Here is a 20,614-nt window from a genome sequence, read left to right on the forward strand (position 1 = left end):
GATAGATACTTCGCATTTCGTTTCCTGTGAACCAATTATTATTATTAACACCAGTTTCACTCACAAGTATGTACCAATTTTTGATAGGTTGATATATTTTTCTGCTCCGAAAGAAGTAAAGTCCGCATAAGGAAAAACAAATATAATAAATAAGAACTATTCCTTACAGCAAATCAAAGATGAAGCTTCAAATATTTATTCTTCTATCGTTCAGCATCAAAAAAAGGAATAAAATTTTCCTAAGATTTGCACTTTCTATGCGCCCCGCCGTGATGGTGCAGTGGTTAGGGCGCTTGACCCCCGTGCCCAAAAATGCAGGATCGAATCCCGGCCGCGGCGGCAGCTTTCCCATGGAGGCACAAAACAAGGTGTCCGTGTACTGCGCGATGTCAGAGTACATTAGAGTACACCAGGTGATAAAAAGTTCTGAAGCTCTCCACTACAGCGTCTCTCAGGCTGAGTTGCTTTGGGACGTTAAACCCCATAAACCTAACCAAACTTTTTATGCCGAGCGCGCTTTCTTCCTCACGTGCTTGTGAAGATGTGTGTCATCGCCATTATTGTCAGCGTAAGAGGCAAACACAAACAGAAAAGTTAGTGCGCGGGCACGGTTCGGACGTGCTGTCCCAAAAACATTTCGTTAAGTTGCAAGGTATCGCCTTCTTAGACACGTTTATTGCCCTGAAAAGGCAAAGAATAAGCAAGATATTTCAGCCCTGCTCCTCCTCTCCTGCCGAGAGGCACACGCCCGTAGCGTTGGTTCGTGTGTTTCATTTTTATTTTCATCAAGCGACGCGGGTCAAACTCCCAATCTTCTTCTTCAACGGCACCAATTCTCCTCCTTACACCCACTCGAAGGCTCCCTCCCGCCTCCTCGTAAAGGATTAATCGTGGAGTACCTCGCAAGATGCTGGCTCTGCTAACGGGATTACACGACCGTTGCGCGCGCAATCATTTATTTACCGGGAAACGCGGCCCCCCGTGGGATACTTTTTTACGGTCCGCCATCCGCGTCCGGGAACCAGAAGAGTGGCCCTCGGAGGATTAGCCGGCCTACGAGCGCCGGCTGATCCGCAGCTGGCTGCACTGCTGTTGTTGTCTTTGCTACTCTTCAGGAACGCGAAGACGCCACGGGCGACGACGACGCGCGTGTGTGTGTTATGAGTTCGTGCGCCATCAGCGACGCTACTTTTGGTCCGTGTCGACTACTTGGCGGGGTGACAAGATAGAGAAAGACGCCCACTATCGGAGCTTGCGACTAACGAGCCTCTCATCGGGTTGTTCGCGTCGCACGGCTGGAGTCAACCTGCGCAGTTCCTTGATCTGGGAAGACAACGAATCCTGCTGGTAGGCAGAAAGAAGTTAGCTAGCGGAATCGTGCAAGAACAAGGCAAAGAGATCAGGTACAGGCCATCGTGGCTTGCCGTTAGCTGCCGCGGATGCGGCACTGAGTCGCACGCATCAAACCTGACTTCTGCTTCACACTTCCCGCCAAAAGCTTTCCCAATAAGCAGCCGGACATTCCCTGGCCTCCTCTTTACAATGAGTATGTGTCCCGCCCATTCCCTATATCTCACATTCGCTTTGTACTGAGTTCACCCCTTTTCAGATAATCAAAACTGAGCAAGATAATAAGAAAAATACAACATACCGCTCACTTCATGAAAAATTGCCCACGTTTAAAACGCCGCATATGCTGTCCCCTGAAACTTTGAACTGCGCACAACTTGATCCACATGGAGATAAAATTTTCATCAGGAAGAGGATAAACGTAGGAGATCTTTGTTGAAGCAAATACAATGGCGTCGCCGGACCAGGAGGATGAAGCTATCGTATTGAAATACCCTAAAACTATCATCAGCCTATCTGCGTCCAATTCAGGACAAAGGACAAGCCCCCTAATGACGTCATGAGACCTCATTCACTGAATTGAGCTGCCTCTGCAACTAGTGTAGTAGAGTAGTCTTTATAACAACCCCGCACAAGCAGAGCCATGGTTCGAGGCGACCCCATACGAGAGGAAACAACAGAAATTGTGGCGCAAGTTCGAAATAGCGGAGACCATCGGCCGTGCAGATTTTCCACGATAATTCTTTCAGCGGCCATCTAGTACCTATCTCCTTAAAGCTTCTCCAAGGGAGGAAATAAACGTTTTGCAATCCAATCTTGTACGCCTATAGCCTTCATGGATACCATCTTGACCTGTCGTGAGGGTGAAGTCCGTCCAAGACCAGCGATCAAGGAGGCCTGGAAAGGAAGATTAAAGAGTGAAGGTAGGAGGTAGGAGGTAATAAAAGGAATAACTCAAAAATTAGCGAAGAAAATGCAGGGACGCTGTTGCCGTAAGAGAGGTCGAAGAACAATACTGAAGACAACACATTCCTTAATGCAAAATTTGAGCAGAGTTCTCTAGCTTTTTTTTTCACAAATCGAAAGAGAACGAGAGGGAATATCCCGGTAGGGAGCAGCCAGAGAGAGAGAGAGAGTTTAGGGCGTTTGTGGTTGCCGACCTTGGTAAAGCCAGCACTCTGCCCGGCGAGCCGTCGCGGGTGTCCGATGAGTTTGTGGCGCAAAAACCGTGGCTCTTCTTTCTCTTATGAGAAATCAGGAAACTAGTAGGAACTGGAAGAATTCCTTTGCGAAGGTTTCTTTGGCTGCCGACTTTTTTGCTCGGATACGCAGACAACGAGGCGACGCAGCTGAACAACCAAAGAGGCTCATAAGAGCAGAGCTCTCAATCAAAATATTTGATAGACACTTAGGCATCGCCCTTAAAAATATGACGGGAGATAGTTAATGAGACCAGCGCGTAGGCTTTCTTTTTAGATCCAAGCTCGAATATATTGACTTTGTTACTCGGGTAATTAGTAGTAATTTAATCAGCTTCTCGATTATTTTATGCATTACGTATTCAGGCATAAGCTTATCAGGTTAACCAAGCAACATATATACCTGAAAAGCATCGCTTTATCCTAGCGGATCAAACGTGCCTGTGTGGCCTAGAGGTGGTGTCTGACTAGGGATACAAAGACTGAGACTGCTTAAATGGGCCATTAGCAAATTTTTTTGGGCTGATTGGCATGCGTGCGTACCACATGCACGAAGATGCGTTTAGGTCACAGTTCCCGGACTTGCTGAGGAGGGATTCAGAATTTATCGGCACTGACTAACCTCATACCGAACGCATTGTGAAACACGTGACCGATGGAGAGACTGAATGGCGTGCTCTATCGCTGCCGCATGGGTACTTGGCGCGCCACGCTGCTGTTGTCGGCCGTCAATGCACCCGCCACCGCTTCGGTGGTGGACGACCGCTGTTGTTGCGGCGCGCGTCTTTCTCTCTTCCTTTTCTTTCGTCTCTATTTTCTCTTCCGTCTGCACGAGGCAGCGGAGGCGGCTCAGCTACAGAGCCAGTAGCACGCCCGTGCATTTTCTTTTCCGTCTTCATACAGCCACAACAACAACAACTCTACGCTCGCAAAATCCTCCGGAGGAACCAAATTATATGACATGTGCTCAATCAATAGCAAATTAAAACCAGCATAATATTTGCGATAGCATGGTCGAGCTAAAACCTCAAAGATTATTCTAGCAACAACTCGTACTCCAGGTCTTTCGTCGATTGTTTTTTTTTTTTTTCTAATATTTCCGACAGTTATTTGTTCGTCCAACTTCGAACCGAAACGGGATGCTAAATTTCTCAGGCCTGTTTGCCCAAGGTGATCGTGCTTAGTGCACCTTTCTGTGAGGCAGTTCCTTGCCTGAAACCACTAAACACTGATTCTTAACTTGCAAGGATACAATATTGTTCCACGACGTGTTACAAAGAACACTGTAACCCACACGAAGACAGGTCCACTTGTCGAAACGTTGGCTCGACCTGCGAACTGAGGTTCGCAATGCTCGTATTCAGTGCTCTTTCATGAAGAACACTGAAAAAATATTTTATCCTCAGTTTCAACAGCGACGATACCTTACGGTTAATAAAGCTGATTACGAACCTGATTGGATTCCACGGTCTGTGAAAACGCACATGCCCGACTGCAACGCTGAACCTGTTCAGCCCAGAATTCTTTTTAACTGCGTGATGCTAAAACTAAACGATTTTTACAAGCAAAATGACTTTCCACCGGCTTGATTTGCACTATTTACATGGCATCTATCCTTGCCGCCCTTTTATGTCATGTTTTTCGGTCAAGGTTGCACAGTGCTGCAATCAGCTTAGTGCAAGCTCTATAGTCATGTAAACCACAATATTATTGGTTCGGTTAGACAGTGTTATGTATTGCTTTCTCCCTAAAACAACACTTAAAGGACAACGTGGTAGATGATTTATTGTTTCTACCCCGAAGGATTCAAGGCCTCTTTCCTCCTCATTCATGCCTCAGACAGTTCTACCTGCCCACGTGGCAGCATTAGGCCTATTGGTAAAGCTTTTATTTTTTCCTGCACAGACGTACAGGACGGTCCACTGTCCCAAGCGCACCGCATTGATATAACCATGAACTGCCCACCTGGATGGTCCTCCTTCTCCTCCTCTATCGTCTTCGCCTTGATTATTTGCTCTACGCTTGATGTAGGGAGCGGCGATCGGGGACGACTGAAACGGCTTCATACAAACGGTGCCTTGTAGGGCTCACTCATCCCCTCTGGCGTCTTCAGACTCCAGCCGCTAGCGCCTGGGTTATGCATACAAGTGACGCATGCTGCTGGGCTAGATAAAACAAACACGATTTACACTCGATCTGGATATATCGAACTCAGTTGCTGCACTCGCGGCGAGCGGTGGGCTTCCAGTATGCTCGCGGGGCGCGTATCGTAGCAGGAAGCGCGCTTCTAGCGTTGATAAACCGTTTGCCCACTCTCGCGTTACAAAAAAACAACAACAAAAAAACAACCTCATCTGCTGGCATGTCTTGAATATCAAAATATCTATATAGCAAACTGTTGTAATTTCTTTCGAATTAAATATATCCGAAATCCACTGTTAAGTAAAGTAAAGCGCAGTATCTGCTACACATCTCACTGGACACCTGAACCCTACTCCAACTAGATGGTGTTTAGAACCACGCTGTAAAAGACGGGAGGAGGGTGAGAGAAGAAGGAAGAGGGGCCGCAGTAGAGGGCTGCGGGATAATGTCTACCACCTAGAAATATTTAATGTGCACGGACGTTGCAGTGCACTCGGACGCCTTTGTTGTTATGGCTCGATTGAAACTCAGATAGGTTCTTTGCTTTTAAATTAAAAGGACAAACAGCTGCGTGAAGAAACAGAAAAAGATAATGAGGCTACGTACAGGCGCCTGTCCGGTGATCTCGTGTTTTTCTGGTTGGTTGGTTTGTGGGGTTTAACGTCCCAAAGCAACTCAGGCTATGAGAGACGCCGTAGTGGAGGACTCCGGAAATTTCGACCACCTGGGGTTCTTTAACGTGTGTCTACATAAAGCGTACCTGCATACAAGGCTTGTTGTACGTTTGGCCCTAAACTAGGTCGCACACAAACACAAATATGATATTTGAGTCACCGGCACAATGACTTCTGGCCGATACGGAGAAAAATAAGACGTATCACGCGTAGCACTACGCACTTGCAATCAGTGCCTGACATACGCCGTTTGAAGGCTCCGAATGGCTGTTCGGAGCGCTTCTATTCATTCACTGAACTAACTGCGCTGGTTGAAGTGGCTCATTTAAAAAGGAGGAGAAAATACAAGTGCATGCTGGTTCCAGCTCTGTAACACAAATTTCTCTTTCCTCACAGGTAACTGCCACTCTGCATTACCAGTCATTTCCGAGATAAAGGAATGTGTAAGAAGTAGATTCAATTATTTTAACAATTGTATTTTTCTAACTTTTAATATATGTGCCATGTTTCATTAGGATACCCTTGCTTGCACCGTTCCTTACGGATACTTTATTATTACTGCTCCTGGAGTTTCGTCCAGCTTGAATGTTTAACGCTAGTGTTAGTATTTCATATACCCGGCCCGCCATGGTAGCTCACTGGCGCTCGGCTGAGGTACCCAAGTACGCATCTATGGATTCAATCCCGGCTGCAGCATCCCCTTTTCGATGGAGGCGGAAAACACGACGCGCGTCTACTGTGCGATGTCAGTGCGTCGATAAACCCCAGGTAGCCGATATTTTCCGAAGCCGTTCTGCATGGTGTCTACTATAGCCTGATTAGCTTTGGTAAGTGAAGCCTCTTCAGTCAAACCCACACTATCAACCGAAGTCCTCATTCTGCATGTTCCGTAGCATTCCTTCCCACGTGTGTTGCTTTCATACTGACATCAATATTTTATTCCAGGCGCTATCAACTGTGCAAAGCGTCCTGTAATTTATCTATGTGACGAAACGCAAGCTGAAGTGTGCGGGTAGCTTTGAGAACACGAAAGAAGAATGTAATGAACGCAAAAACGAAAACAGCGAAACGAACACACACGGGTGAAGGCTTCTTCACCTACCTTAGTTTTCGCCATTCCAAGACTGCCTCGCCTGAAATTCTTATACCTACTGCTACACAATTCATACAAGATTAACCCCGAAGACTTCGTGAAAAATAGCCAGTCCAGAATAACACGTCATAAACATCCCCTCTTTCTTGAGGCATTTTTCTGTAGCAACAACGCCTTTTACTTTTCTTTTTTTTCCGCAAACAGTGCGCGATTAGAATGCACTGGACGCCTCAGTTGTAAGGCAACCTACAGTCCAAAAGTTCTTAGAGCTTGCCGAGCCTACTTTGTTGTCATGAAGCGGTCTGAATTTGTGTCAAAGCTCCGGTGATACATGTTTTCTATTGTATGACTGACTTTTTGGAGTTTTTTGTGCTATTCTATGAACGTTTTCCATATTGAATCTGCCACATCAGCAATTATGTCCTTGTCATGCAGTTCATGTCCACTTCTGTAAAAACCCCATTGGGGTTGACAATATATCAAAATAAAAATAAATAAATACCGCATCGACTGGCCCAAACAGCAGAATTCTAATCGTTCTGAGGATTTTTAGTTCCAGGCTGAGACGTTAGTGAATATTTATCTCACATATAAGATAATGGGGTCGTTTTCGCCTCTGAATGCGTTACAGAAACTATTATCGGCCCGAGTTTTCAAACGTAACTTCGATGATATTAATAACGAGAAGATATTAGTTCCTGGCCTTTGAACTGAATATGTATTGAACTCTCTGTGCTCAAAAAGAAGTATAAGAACGGAGCAAAACGCTGGAGGTGCTTGAGTATCAGGGTACGGACTCATCAAAACTTCCGCAAAGTCTTCCCTCGCTCAAGCCTAGGAACTCTTTCGAAGAAAATGCGGGCGCACTGCAGGTTTGAATACAACTAACATCGTATGTAATCACTGCAATCAGACTGTTATAGAGCTGTTCGGTTTCCTTTCCATTGGTATGAAAAATAGCAGACGTGTGGGTTAGTTCGACATCGATCTTTGTGCACGAAGGGAGACTTGTCACCGCTGAAGTTTTTGAAAGCGGCTAAATAAAAAGAAACGTTACATTTTCTTTGTTCATTTCATTCTGAGAACGCGCATAAACACAAAAATTTTCGCACCGTTTCACATGAAAACGATGAACGCTCTCTGTTCATTTTTTATCCACCAGCTTTTTTATTCTTTGGTTCATTGTGTGAGATACATTAGTGCTGCAATCTACCCGATAAAGTTCATATTTACCTTACTTCTCTTTCTCATTTCTTGATGTCTCACAATTCATTTGCCAGTTTTAGCTGCTTACCGTCCCTCCTTCCATCTCCATCCCTTTTTGTGATGCCCTTGCTCAGTTCTCAAAACTGAGTTTCGAACTCCAGAGAACACGCAGCCGCTCGTGCGGGTGGACGATCTCTAATGCGGGTAGAATTTTATGGATCCATATGAAACCTACTACCAACACATAATACGTCGAAGCTTCAGATATCTGTGCGTCGTTGATTCATTGCTTGTTTTCAGACAACAGCATACCTTTCTGAACGGCAGCAGAGTTTAAGCATGATTGGTTCCAGGCCCAGTGAGAAACTTCGTAATGACACCTGTTTAAATATGTCTCAGCTGCTACTGAGGGTTCCTTATCCGGAAGCAGGCGCCTGTACCGACAAACGCTTGCATTTCTAACACAGTTTTATTAAGAAATCGTTCTATTTGAAGACCTATATTTAAATAAATCAGCAGGAACACAGACATGTCACAGACTGAACCTACAGTAGCATATACACTGCAGATAAGGAATTCCTGCAAGGGTCGAATGAGGTGCGCAGTAGAGCTGAAAACCCGAGTGCATGTTGGCAATGCATGTTCCTAAACGTCCATTTTGTGTTAATAATCCTAACACGTTATTGTTTCCTTCGTCAGAACTATTTAAAACGTAATCTGTGAACATATTGGTGCCCTTCAAGAGCGCTCTTTTTAGGAGAAAAAGAGATTGTTTTTTATTAAAAAAACATCTCAGCGTTTAGCTTCTTGGTAAAAAGACATGCACCGCCATAACCTGCAGCACAACAAAAATCTGAGATTTTTAATTACGCTTCATTGCTTAAGCAGTGTCTCGCAAAAATATCCAATGTTTTTCGGCACGCCTCCGATGCTTTGTTTCTGCACCCGAGTTTTGACATTCTGGTAGTGAACCCGAGTTCCTGGCTTCGAACTCGAACGGTTAGAATCCGCTCTGACGTGAAGACACTGCAAGAGGCAACGGTCACTCACTGGTCAGTAATATGCTCTATCACTCGCCCTTTAGCTGGCGAACTTGAAAGACCCCTTGGGAAGATTCATGCATTTTAGCCGCTAGACACGACTGGGTTTGAATTACCCGCGCTAACCCACGTCGTTGTGAGCTTACGGAACAGCTAGCCAATCAGAGCGCCGACGCAAACACACAAGAATCGTCGGACAAGTTTTTTTCTTTTTTTGTCGGTTGTGTCGAGCGCATGAGGGTTTGCTCAATAAAAGGATCTCGCTGTTAAGGATATCTACGTTTTGAAGATGGAGGGTTTTATTTTAAAGCAATAAATTGATGATAAGGATTTGTACGACTCATTAACCTACTTGGATATGAACGTTAAGTCTGCTATACAAGGAGTCTACATTCACTGCCTCCACTCAACAGAGATACTGATAAAAATCACCCAGTCCTCCTTGTGTAGCCCTCAGAGGAGAAACTGCATCACTTTAAGTAAGCATTATGCTGCGAGAATTGTAAGCCCACTACCCTCGCTCTATAAGGCGCCATTGAACTCTTGGGAAAACCTGTAAGAATCCTCGTCAGAAAGCGTTCTGTGAAGTAATATTTTGTTTGCTTTTCCTAATGTATCCTACAAAAAATTGTCAATTTTCGTAATAGAGGCATTGAAAGCGCAGACAAAAACCTCACGTTTGTTTGCACGTCTGCACCTTCATGCAAGGTTTAAAAAATGCAAAATATTGTGCCATTAAATACTGGGCGAAACATATGATAGCAATTACATTCGAGAATGATACGTTTTTCACAGATGAGAGGTGAAGAGCGACGCTTTTATAAGACTAAATGAAGAATTTAGTGAGGATGGCAAAATAATAATTAACAATTTACATTTTATAATGAGCCTTGGTTGCTGGAATTAACAATTTATTTTGGCCAGGTATGTCACAATTGTTGGTTTAGTTTGGTTTCTGGGGTTTAACGTCCCAAAGCAACTCAGGCTATGAGCGACGCGGTAGTGGAGGGCTCCGAAAATGTCGACCACCTAGGTTTCTTTTACCTTCACTGACATCGCCCAGCACTCGGACGCGTTGCCTTTCACCTCCATTTGATCCCACAGCCTTAGGCACAACACTCGAGCGCCTTAACTGAACAGCCACCCCGGCGGGGCTGTATGGTACGAGCCTATTCTGAAAGTTGCAGGTATTGCGAAAATATAAGAAAATTATGTGACTAATATTTGTTCTGTACCGTTTTAGTGCAATAATATTTGTTGTGTTCACTTGAACATGGAACAAGTGACGAATTAGAACGCCGTGCTAAAGTATCAATGCAATTTTCATCCGGCTCGTTCAAACATGTGGGTTAGTTAGAGGAGTCAGCTTTCGGAAGAAAAGTGTAAGACTTCGAGGAAGAGTGTAAAAGGTTGGTGACGTCTTTTTCTGTCAAAACGTATCGATTTAGGCAAGGTAAAGTAAGGAAAGGTGCTTTATTTCCCATTTACATTGTACAATTGAGAATGGGCAGCTTTGAGGAAAAAAGCTGCAAAAGCAGCTTGACAAGTACTAAGCCCCGGCTCTACCTGCGCTCTCTTTAATTCACGCCAACTGGCCGATTGTAGCGGAGTGTGATGGCCATGCGGTAGTCAGGAAGGCGCCAAAAAGAATCTAGAATAAACTGCTTACAGGGCTGAATAGCGCCTGCAAAAACTCCACAACTAGGCGGCGTCGGTAACCAGATGTGCTCTGTGGTATGAAAAAAAAAAAAAAAATGCCTGCCGCGTTCGGACGCGCTCAATTTCAAGGTGGGAGGAAACTAAAATTTCAACAGTCACAAAAAGGGAGCAAGCAGATGCGCGTGGGTGCTGTGATTGGAGACAGCCCTGGTTCACATTTGTCTAGCCCACTAGTATGCGGTAGAGCCGCGTACAGGCGGACTTCGATATGAATGAGCAGTACAAAGCTCCGCAGCAATATATTCACTGCCGCTAAGCTTTGCAATTTTTATTTGTTGTTTTTGGCAACTGCTTGTATGGATCTTGTCATTTTGTGCTCACTGCAATGCAATATCTTGCGTGTTTTGTTTATTTACGCTCGGTGGCACCCAGATGCAGCTTTACTATTTTCTTTGTCGCGCAGGATGCGACGAGAATATCTCGGATGATTCCAGGCACTAGCGTCATTTCCACAATGTTTCAGGTTGGGTTAGTGAACTTTTGCGGCTTTATCTAGGCGTTTCGTCGCGTACTTTGAATTGAGAACTGACGAGTGCAACGGGCATTCATAGATGGGCTACCAACGAGTACTCTTCCTGCTATCGCCGCCGCCATTTTGTGTGGGCGCAAGTAAAGCCAATAAAGAGTTCGCTTCAGTGAATTCCCACTCTATTCGATTATTGCTAACAGTATTGCCGGCACCGCGCGAAAATATAGGTGAAATAGTAGACATCATATAAGGTAAAGAATTAAGAACAGGTTTTGCCGTAACGCCGCAGGGAATGCTAGCAATGCTTCTTATCGTTTTTCTTCCCGTGTGTCATGCACCTTGTTTAGATTAAGAACTGTAGATTGCCATACAATAAAACATTTAGCTTAGAAAAGAAGAAAACATTTAGTTATAAAAAATTAGTTTTACGTTTTGTACCTCAAAACAGTGGAGTTCACACCAGATGTCAACTCAGTTTTGAGAACCCTTCAGCAGTATTATCAGCATGCGCTGACCACGATAAATCATTTTTAAAATAGCTTCCTAGACTCTTCCTGACAACAACAATTTCCGGAGTTCCCTAATCAGTATAACAGAAATGTCAGCGATGCCTTTTTCTTAGGGGTGTGTGAATATTCGAAATTTTCGAATGTTCGAAAATTACTGAATACACCGAAAACTTCACCGCACTGCGCGCTTCCCTGCGATGCTTGACTGTGGTGTCTCTGCAGTGAAGCATCCTCAAAATGCAGTGGTGCCCTTTTTCTGAGAGGGACCATTCCTTCTGTGAAGAGGGCCTTCCAGACAGTGCGAGCGAAACGAAGCCTTTGACAAAACCTGAAAACATGTCTTTCACAGATCGGTTTCCTCTCAAAAGCAGACAACCATCATAGCATCACAGACAACCATCATCAACCATTAGATAAAATTAGTATGATGGAAATGGCTTATGACAATTTTTTTCAGGTGCATTCTGTAATTGGAGGTTTTGGTTACGCTGGACATTTTTTCTTAACCGTCTTCAGCAGGGATACAACAGCTTAACTAGGCTTTAGATTCTTCAAAAAAAAAAAAAAAACTCTATGCGGAGTAATGTATAAAAGTTATTCTGAAGTTTTCGTTAGGGTATGCACTTCTGCGCAATTCAAGCTTAATATCTTTTATTGCTGGTACCATGTGAATTCTGAAATTTTCAAAACAAAGAAGCTTTCCTATTATCTTTTTTTTCATTTTTTTTTACTGCTGAGATATTCAAAATGCGGTTCAATATTCGAAGACATTTTTTTTCCCATATTCGCCTTCTATTCCTATTTCAAAATTCCAGTATTTGCTCACCTGTAATTTTTATTTATTTACGGCGCAAAAAAAAAATAGGGCTTGCTCTTATTATATGTTCCTAGCGTTTTATTTCGTGCTGAACCATACATATATAAAACAAAAGTACACAGATGTGTGTTTGTACAATGAGATCATTGATATGCAGTAAAGGTGCTAGGAAGCATAAAAAATATACTCGTACCATCAGCATCTGTTATGAAAGCGGCTTCAAACTCGAATGATCAAGCTGTTTTATGTCACTTGCCTAGAAATTCTAATAAAGCTGTTGAAAAATCTCTTTAGTTGCTTCAAAAGGAAAGAGATGATTGCTTCACAGGTGAAAGAAAAATGCTTGATGAACAGTTTGTATTTGCTATTTTTACGTCGAATCCTATCCTGTGAGTCCTAGGCCAATATTTTGTGGTTATACTAATCAAGTGTTAGTGAAGGGCGTTGCACGTATCTGGCCCTGTGTGGTCATGAGGTGCCGGCCACTGTGTGCATAAATCAGAACATTCCGCAGACTAAAAACAAAAGAGTGGTTTGCAGAAAGTATATAACAGTCAACGTAAGTCATTGAATAAGGATGTTAGCAGTGGAAATTAACGTTGCGACGTTCTTCACATCACGTCGATGGCCTCGGTTTCTTGAAGCTTCTTGAACTGCGGCGAAATATCGATTAAGGATGTAATTACTCGTCGACATCCACCTGAGCACTGCCACACGGCTACGAAAGAAAGCGGCGGGATAGCTTTCTGAAAACCCTGGCTGTTCCTAGACAGGTGTCGCTCGCTGGGCCGTCGGTCTACTAATTCTATTATGTCAGGAAGGCTAGCTGATGTCAGAACGAGGCCAAACTGATCAACTCGAAACGGGGACGGTGTTGTCTAATGTTTCTAGAGGAATCCCTCGATGCATAGCAGGCTGCAATCACGAGAGCAATTACAAGATAATCCCTCTTTTTCTGGTAAACAATTCACTTCTTGTCTGTCGATTAGGGTAGCATTGGTATCTACTAATCGTATCCTCACCTTAGTTGATCCAACAGCAGCTCCGGACCAGCCCTGCACAACAGCAGTTATTTCATCACAGCTATTCGGGGAAACCAAGATACTTTGTTGGCCGAGTTGGTACTTATTCATTATGATTATAAACAGCGCGAACACGAAGACGAAGGACAAGATACAAGAAAGCCACAGTACAAGCGCTGACTCACAACTACGCCTTGGAGTAAAGGGCTTATGCGTAATTGTGAGTCAGCGCTTGTACTGTGGCTTTCTTGTATCTTGTCCTTTGTCTTCGTGTTCGCGCTGTTGATAATCATAATGTATTAGGGGAAAGCTGCGCAGCTTTCATTATAGCAGTATAGCGTTGAATTTGGAGCGAGGATAACGAGTGATTGTTACAACGATTGAAATCTATCTTATCCAAGGCGATATCCACTAAATACGCATATGCTGCATTAAAAGCGACTCCAAGAAAACAAGTTTTTACATCTTGAGTTCTTTAAAGTGCGAGTTACGAAGATGGAATCGGAGGCGCGTAATCTTAGGAACCTTGCGCCACCGAATCTCAGACATCATTCCTCATTCAAGGGTATCTTTGAAAGGGCATGAAACTTAGGTCAATGTGCGAACAGTTCGGACTGAACATTATGGTGTCGCAGCGCTGGCAGACAAGGACAAAGCACTAGGGACACGCACAACACTGCGAGATGAATTTGATAAGACATCTGCAATAATGCGCACCCATCGTTTAGAGACTGTACTCTATGTAGCAGGACTTGTAACGTGGTTTAACAAAGCCTGGAGTTGATACTGTCGAATTAAAGAGGAAAACTTGGTCCACTGCAGACACAGACATGTCATTTCAATCTGCATCCTGGCTCTTCCGGAAGAACACCGCGCTTTAGCACGGCAAAGAAAAGCCATGGCCCAGTGCCCACGTCTACTGTAGATGCTGATGTTTTGAGAAATGCAGAGTGTGTAAAGTGACCCTAAAGTGAACGCGGTCTACAAGGGTGGAACACTTGCTACTCCTGAGCCTTGTCCATCGACACGCGAAGTAAACCGCTAAAGAGTGCACACTTAAGGTAAGATGGAGTCTAAAGACAGGCTCCTCCCGCACCACTAATGTATCGCGGGTAGATAAAGTTCCGCAATTGGCGATATAAATGAAAAGGTCTATTCGGACAAAAATGTTTGATTGGAAGTTATTAAATGAAAGGGGGAGTGCTACTCAGCGACCCACAGCCGAGGGAGCGGGCCCGGAGAGACCCCACGTATCTCCCCTGGGACGCAGCGGAAGGGATAGGTTGTAGGGAAAGGGGAAGTAGGCATGAGGATAGGGTTATGGGAGGTTGGAGGGAAATATGGGCAGCGTAGAATTTTGACGGACAGACAGTTCCAGTCGAGCACCCATACGGGCCTCCGTAAAGAGCTTGCACTCGCTCTTAGCCGAATATGCGGTCCTCGGCCCGAAGACTATTCCACCACCACAAGGCGTTTGCCGGGTTTCCGGCGTCTGAGACAGGTTCCCTACATGAAGCTGCTTGTGAGGGAGCATTGTCTCGCACTCGATGACTACCACTTCGCGGCGCTAGAAGTAGTCCAAGCCACGCTTTGTCATTCGTGTCAAGTGTGTGGGTGGCTGTACATCAAAAGCCACCAACATATGTTTGTATTTAAAAGAAATCACTCAATTTCTTGTTCCTAAAAATGATGAATTTACTGGGGTGTGGAATGTAAACATAAAATGCATGTTACGAACCGATGGTACGATGGTTCAGCTCACTGGCCATTTCGCACATAACTGATCACTGTCTTCGGAAACGTTCGCGAGCCCGTTGTTGCTAGTGCTTGTGCCCTACAGAGTGATGCCGAACGGTACTTCGGCTGATTCCAACACACGGCAAACGAAACCACTTGTCTAGAGATGTAAGAATCGAAGGACTCAGGTCGTTATTTTGAGGGGCTCTGACCCCACTGCAGACCATCAGAAAAATGTCCATCTAAAAAGGTTACCATCTTGTTCCGCAGCTTCCGTTTCAATCTAGATGACTGAAAGCGAAAGCGTTTGTACAATTTCCGCTAAACCTTAGCCACACCTGAGAGGGAGAGTGAACGAAGTGTGGGGCTGGTGTCGCACGCTGTTATACCAAGTTGGGGCATACGTCACTACGTCACCAGGTCATGATCCAGCATGCATACGAAGCCTAATGTGCTTTGGGGACATCACTGCGATGAGCTTACAGTTTCAAAACCACCTATATGCGAGAGCCGTCCGCCGCTTTCTCGGGGCGGAAGACGAAGTAAAAGTTCTGAAAGCTATTATATCCTGGAGGCATCACCAGCACCCTAAAAGAAAAGGAGGGTGGGGATGAAATGGCACTGTCAACATAAACCAAAAGCAGACATGCAGACACCACACAGCCTAGTGTTTAGGCTGGTGGTGTCAATGGACATGTGCTGGAAACATGTACATCACACCTTACAAAACTCGCGCGAACCTTTGACTTCTGCGTGGGGCCTTGACTGCCTAGTAAAGAGCAGAGACATTAGACTTCCAACCAAGATCCGAATAACTCGTGCTATGGTCTTTTCAGTTGTGATGTATGTATGACCGTCGAAGAATTGACTCGTTTGAGTTGTGGTGCTGGCGAAGACTCTTGAGAGTTCCTTGGACTGCCAGAAGATCAAATCAGTCGATATTTTCGACCATAAACCCTGACTGCTCATTGGAGGATTAAATTCTAAAGTTAAAGCTCAGCTACTTTGGTCATCTGATGAGAATAGAGGAGTCGCTGGAGAAAGATTTGATGTTGCGAAAGGTTGACGGTCGCCGGAGAAGGGGTAGGCAGCGAACGCGATGATTAGATGGCATCCTCGAGGCAATGCAGATGAAGTTATGTGATGTTAGGAAGATAGTGAGAGACCGGAAAGCGTGGCGTGACTTGGTCCATAGGGTCACGAAGAGTCGGACACGACTGAACGACTGAGCCTAGCCTAGTAAACCCCCTACTTTCAATCTCCCCTCCACGCCCTGAAATTTACGTTTAGAACAAGAGTATGTAATGAAACGTTGTGACCGACATATATTTATTGGCGGTTCGGTCCTCAAATATTACGGCCACTGGACCATTTGTTCACGGTCAGCCACCCTGAGTAGGAGTACAGCCCCTGAGGTGATGTTTAAAATACGACCTGTGTTAAGTAGATAAAGCGTGGAGATCTTGTTGCTAACATACGCCTTTCCTGTTCTTTCTCTTTTCAGCAATACCTCATCCAAAATCCAAACCCATATTTCCGGTTAGAGCACGGGACTGGTGCTGGTAAGTCGTTCTTTTCATTTTATTTGTTTCAAAATTTTACACAGTGAAAATTACAAGGCAAATATGCTGCATAAAAAGCTTAGAGACCACTCGAATATTCTAACTGTAGACGTACCATTCGGTGGTTTCTCAATTCTAAGCTTATTTCCCAGTGAGTGGTGCAGAGATTTTGAATTTTGTTAACATGGAAAGGACAAACCATCCAGTTCAAATATTCATTGAAAAATAAAGGAGGGTGCTGGAAGGTGCGGAGTATTAAGCAATGAAGAACGAGGCGCAAGAGAGTAACGTAGACTTCACAGTCTGTATCGACAAGACGTACCCTTCACTATGGAGTGCGGCGCACTCACCCAGATTAAGAAAAAAAAACACGCTGTCCTAGAAGCAGGTGTCTTTTTTTCCCCTTGGGATGGGCACTTTGCGGTGAGCGGTGCGCGATACCTTCTGGTTTCGTAAGACATCTCATGCAAGAAAGGCAACCACTAGCAGAAAAATACTTCGTATTTGCGGTAGTCGTTGGCATTGCAAACCCGAGAGCGTGAGGCACGTGCAAAGGGAATATATCGGGCGGCACCCGCCTGCGGCAACCGCCTGTGACTGGGGCAGTTTTAGTCCAGCTGGTAAGCTGCAACAGCAATGTCTGCCAGGACTGTCAAGTTTACGCGTTGGTGCTAAGACCGGAACTAGGCAGAGCAGACGTGTTTGTGTTAGGAATGCCCTGGAAACTGCTTCTGCATTCTGTCGCGATTGCTTAAGCTCGTATTCGAAGTGGTATGATGCAAATTTCAGTATACGACATCAGTCGCATGAGGAAAATGAGAGCCTAGTTTCCGTTCAGATATTCACGGCTAGCTCATGGCAGTTACGCAGAAACAAAATAACTCCGCACGCCAACGTTCTGCCTCTCAGCATTGTAAGTACACCTAATGGACCTGTTTTTTAGCTCTAATTACACAACTCGAACCTAGTTAGCGGTCGACATTGTTGGTATGCACCGACGATGAAGCATGATATATATTATTGTGAAAATCAAAGACTCCTTTCGGTAGAGGCAAAAAGCTAGGCGCTCGTATGCTTGGAATGTCAGTGCGCGTTAAAGAACCCCAGTGGTCGAAATCTCAGGAGCTCTCCATGGAATACGGCGCCTTTCATAGCCTGAGCCCATTTTAGACTTTAAACTCCACAAACCAAACCCGACCAAATCATACGGGCCTTGTAAAAAATGACGGCATAAATCACAACGTGTTTAAAATTTGGAGATTCTGAGACAGTGGACAAAACGTTCACAACAAAGGAAAGCGGAGGTTTTTCTTGAAGTTTTTAAAGGACTGGGAGTTGAGCTCTCGATCATAAACTTTAAGTGTGGCGCTCATGACGGTTTAACTCATTGGGCTGTGGACGCGCAAAAATCTAATTTCTCTTTTCTGTCACTCCTCCCCCTCTGTAGGGTATAGCCTACGTACTGGACGTCGTCTAGTTAACTTCCCTGCCTTTCTGCTCTGTTTATGTCACGGCATAAAACTTTCTATTGTAGATGAGTGCGTCTGTTGATAGTACAGCAATATCGTCTCAGACAAAATAAGGTTAATTTAACCTTAGATGACAAATGTTGTGATGATGTCGGCGCTGTTGTTCCCTTCTCCAACGAACATTTGCTATAAATTTTGTTTTGCCTTTATAAGAACCTGCGATATTAGATTGTTTGTGCTTCTGATGCCATAGAGCTGAGTCAGTACTTATAAAATCGCCGAAATGGCATTTATGGAAATATATACCGGCAGTATTAAAGAAAATCTTCGTGACGTCAATGCGGCAGGTTCAGTGGAATTTGTCGGAGGCAGCACATTGAAGGTATAAGGGAGCAAAATGCAGCTGACGGTTTGATTTGTGCACTTTCTCTATCATGTCGGTACGGAATTCGGTAGATCAAATGAAATTGGAGCCCTCTCGTAGGAAGTGCAAATGTATTCAGATGATTATGCTTGAAACAGACACACGTAGTCTTGCTATGCCCACTCAATGCCTCCAATGCAAAACATTTGCTCCAGGAAACATCAGGCATTATTCAAAATCACACTCCGCCTGTAGAACAGGCGTAAACTTTTGTTCTTATTTCAGTCGTTTTACTTCTCCTTGAATGTATTACTCTACTGTACTCTCGATTTATGCATACATATGTTTCGATATGTTCACCTTTCATTATAATTGCTGATAACACCCATACAGACTACCATGGGTCGTTCAAGAGGCTCTTCGAAGCTCTTGGAGGTGTCATGAATCTACTTGTCCCACGATAACCAGGGTTGCATGAAGCACGAACGTAGTACATAGTTTTATCTCACTAAATCAAGATTACGCATGGTAACACGCCTACAGTTAGCCGTGTGCCTCATACTGAAATGACATCGGTAGCGCTTGGCACGTGAAGAGATCACATCAGTATGCGCGCATGTACGCGTCCGCATCAGGGAAATTCCTGTGGTGTTCGAAGTTTTTGATTCTACTGCATCAAAAACTTGAATTATGTACCAACTAGCTCAGTTACCCACCCTTTATTTTTCCTGGGGTGGCTGTGACTTCAGAGCTACGTAATAACGCAGGAGTCAAAGGAGGGCTTAATTGTATATGAGCAAAGTTTATGTGTAACGACTGGGTGTGGCACATAATGCTAATTCTAATTAGGGCGGTCTAATATAGTATAGTTGAAACCAAAAGGGTAGATGTCCTCACTGTGAGACTCATATGGAATGCGTCGGGAAGTTACTGTCGATGGCGAGTTATGCTCACGTTCATCCGTAGCGTATTATCGTTCTTTTTTTTATGTTTCTCCATGAAGACTTGTTAGGATACCGCTAAAGAAATACCGAGGTTTTTGAACAATGCAACCCGCGTGGTAGCACATGGGTTTACTAATGTTAACCTTATCACACGGACTTTAGATTCAAAAGGAGATGCTTCAGGTTAGGTACGTCTGAAACATGGGGCGTTTAAACACACCATGTTTAATTGGGCGGAAGCCGGTGTGAGGCACGGTCTGAGAAAATGCTACTGTTAGATTTCTGTTTTTGATACTGGTGCCCTATAATACAGCAAGGCCGGAGGCACACTTAGGTTATTTACCTTCAGGTTCGAAGAAATGTCCTAGCTCCTAGCGTCCCCTCCCAATTTGCGAGACCCCACTTTTCAAATGTTACGTGCAGTTTAAGTGCTTCACCACAGAGATGTTGCCGGGCTATTTCTGTCACCATTTGGTGTGGCGTTGCTAGAAGCTTCGTAAGCGTCATGGTAGCTATAATGTTTTCGCGCTTGGTGTACCAGCTTGTAGACTATTATACGTAGGAAGTGAAAAGAGCTTCATTTAGTGTGAAGGCTGCTGTTAGGTTGCGCTCGGCAGTAACTGAATTCACCGGAGAAAATGGGATAAAACGAGGCGGAAAAGACCGCACCACGGTGCGAAAAAGCACATAGCACATACGTGGCGTTATAACTTCGGCGAAATGGCCCCACGCTACGCCGGAGTCGCCGTTACGGCACACAAAAAGCAATGGGCGCACCACTGATATCTCCGCCGTAAGTGCGGAAGGGCTCCTACTTGAACACACGGCCGCATTCGTAGTACGTTCGTACTATTCGTAGAGAGGTGCCTGTTTTTTGTTTTTACTGTTAGGCTCTTTAAGAGTCTGGTTACCGGTCGGTGGGCCGTCAAGTGCCTGGCCCCGGTGGCTCGGAAGGAAGGAATGGATGTGTCGCAATATATAGCTCGGAAATGTTGACTCGCTCGGTTAGTCGTGGCCGCAGTAGGACGGACGAGGTTGTGCCCGACGTCGGGGAGACCGGAGTTCCTACCTCACGTCCTGTTGGGTAACCGTAACTGAACGACAGTGCAATTACATTTAGCCCATTCTTCTTATGAAAATTACAAGGGCTCTTCTGTTATCTTGTTTGTTCCAGCATGGCTTCTTAAAATACCTGCCAAGGAACTTCATTCTCTTCTTAATTTCTAAAGGAAATTCGCAAAAATAGCTTGTTCGTAAGTTTCCGGGCGCGTGGGCAAGCTTATCCTGGCCTACTGACC

General features: G+C 44.7%; 1 protein-coding gene across 4 annotated transcripts in view; it reads left to right on the forward strand.

The window, feature by feature from the left end:
• The window catches only part of LOC146186739 (corticotropin-releasing factor-binding protein), a 174,299-nt gene that overhangs the window by 31,299 nt on the left and 122,386 nt on the right, over window positions 1-20,614 (forward strand). For all 4 annotated transcript variants that reach the window (XR_014708163.1, XR_014708164.1, XR_014708162.1 and 1 more), the window contains exon 2: window positions 16,482-16,539. Coding sequence is in view for 1 of the 4 variants with exons in the window: in XM_084607383.1 (XP_084463509.1) it covers window positions 16,482-16,539 (58 nt within the window). In the remaining 3 variants the exon portion in view is untranslated. The remainder of the gene's footprint in view (window positions 1-16,481; window positions 16,540-20,614) is intronic.

Source organism: Amblyomma maculatum, chromosome 6, assembly GCF_055883805.1.
Source record: "Amblyomma maculatum isolate TAMU_Amacu chromosome 6, ASM5588380v1, whole genome shotgun sequence".
In the NCBI taxonomy this organism is placed as follows: domain Eukaryota; kingdom Metazoa; phylum Arthropoda; class Arachnida; order Ixodida; family Ixodidae; genus Amblyomma; species Amblyomma maculatum.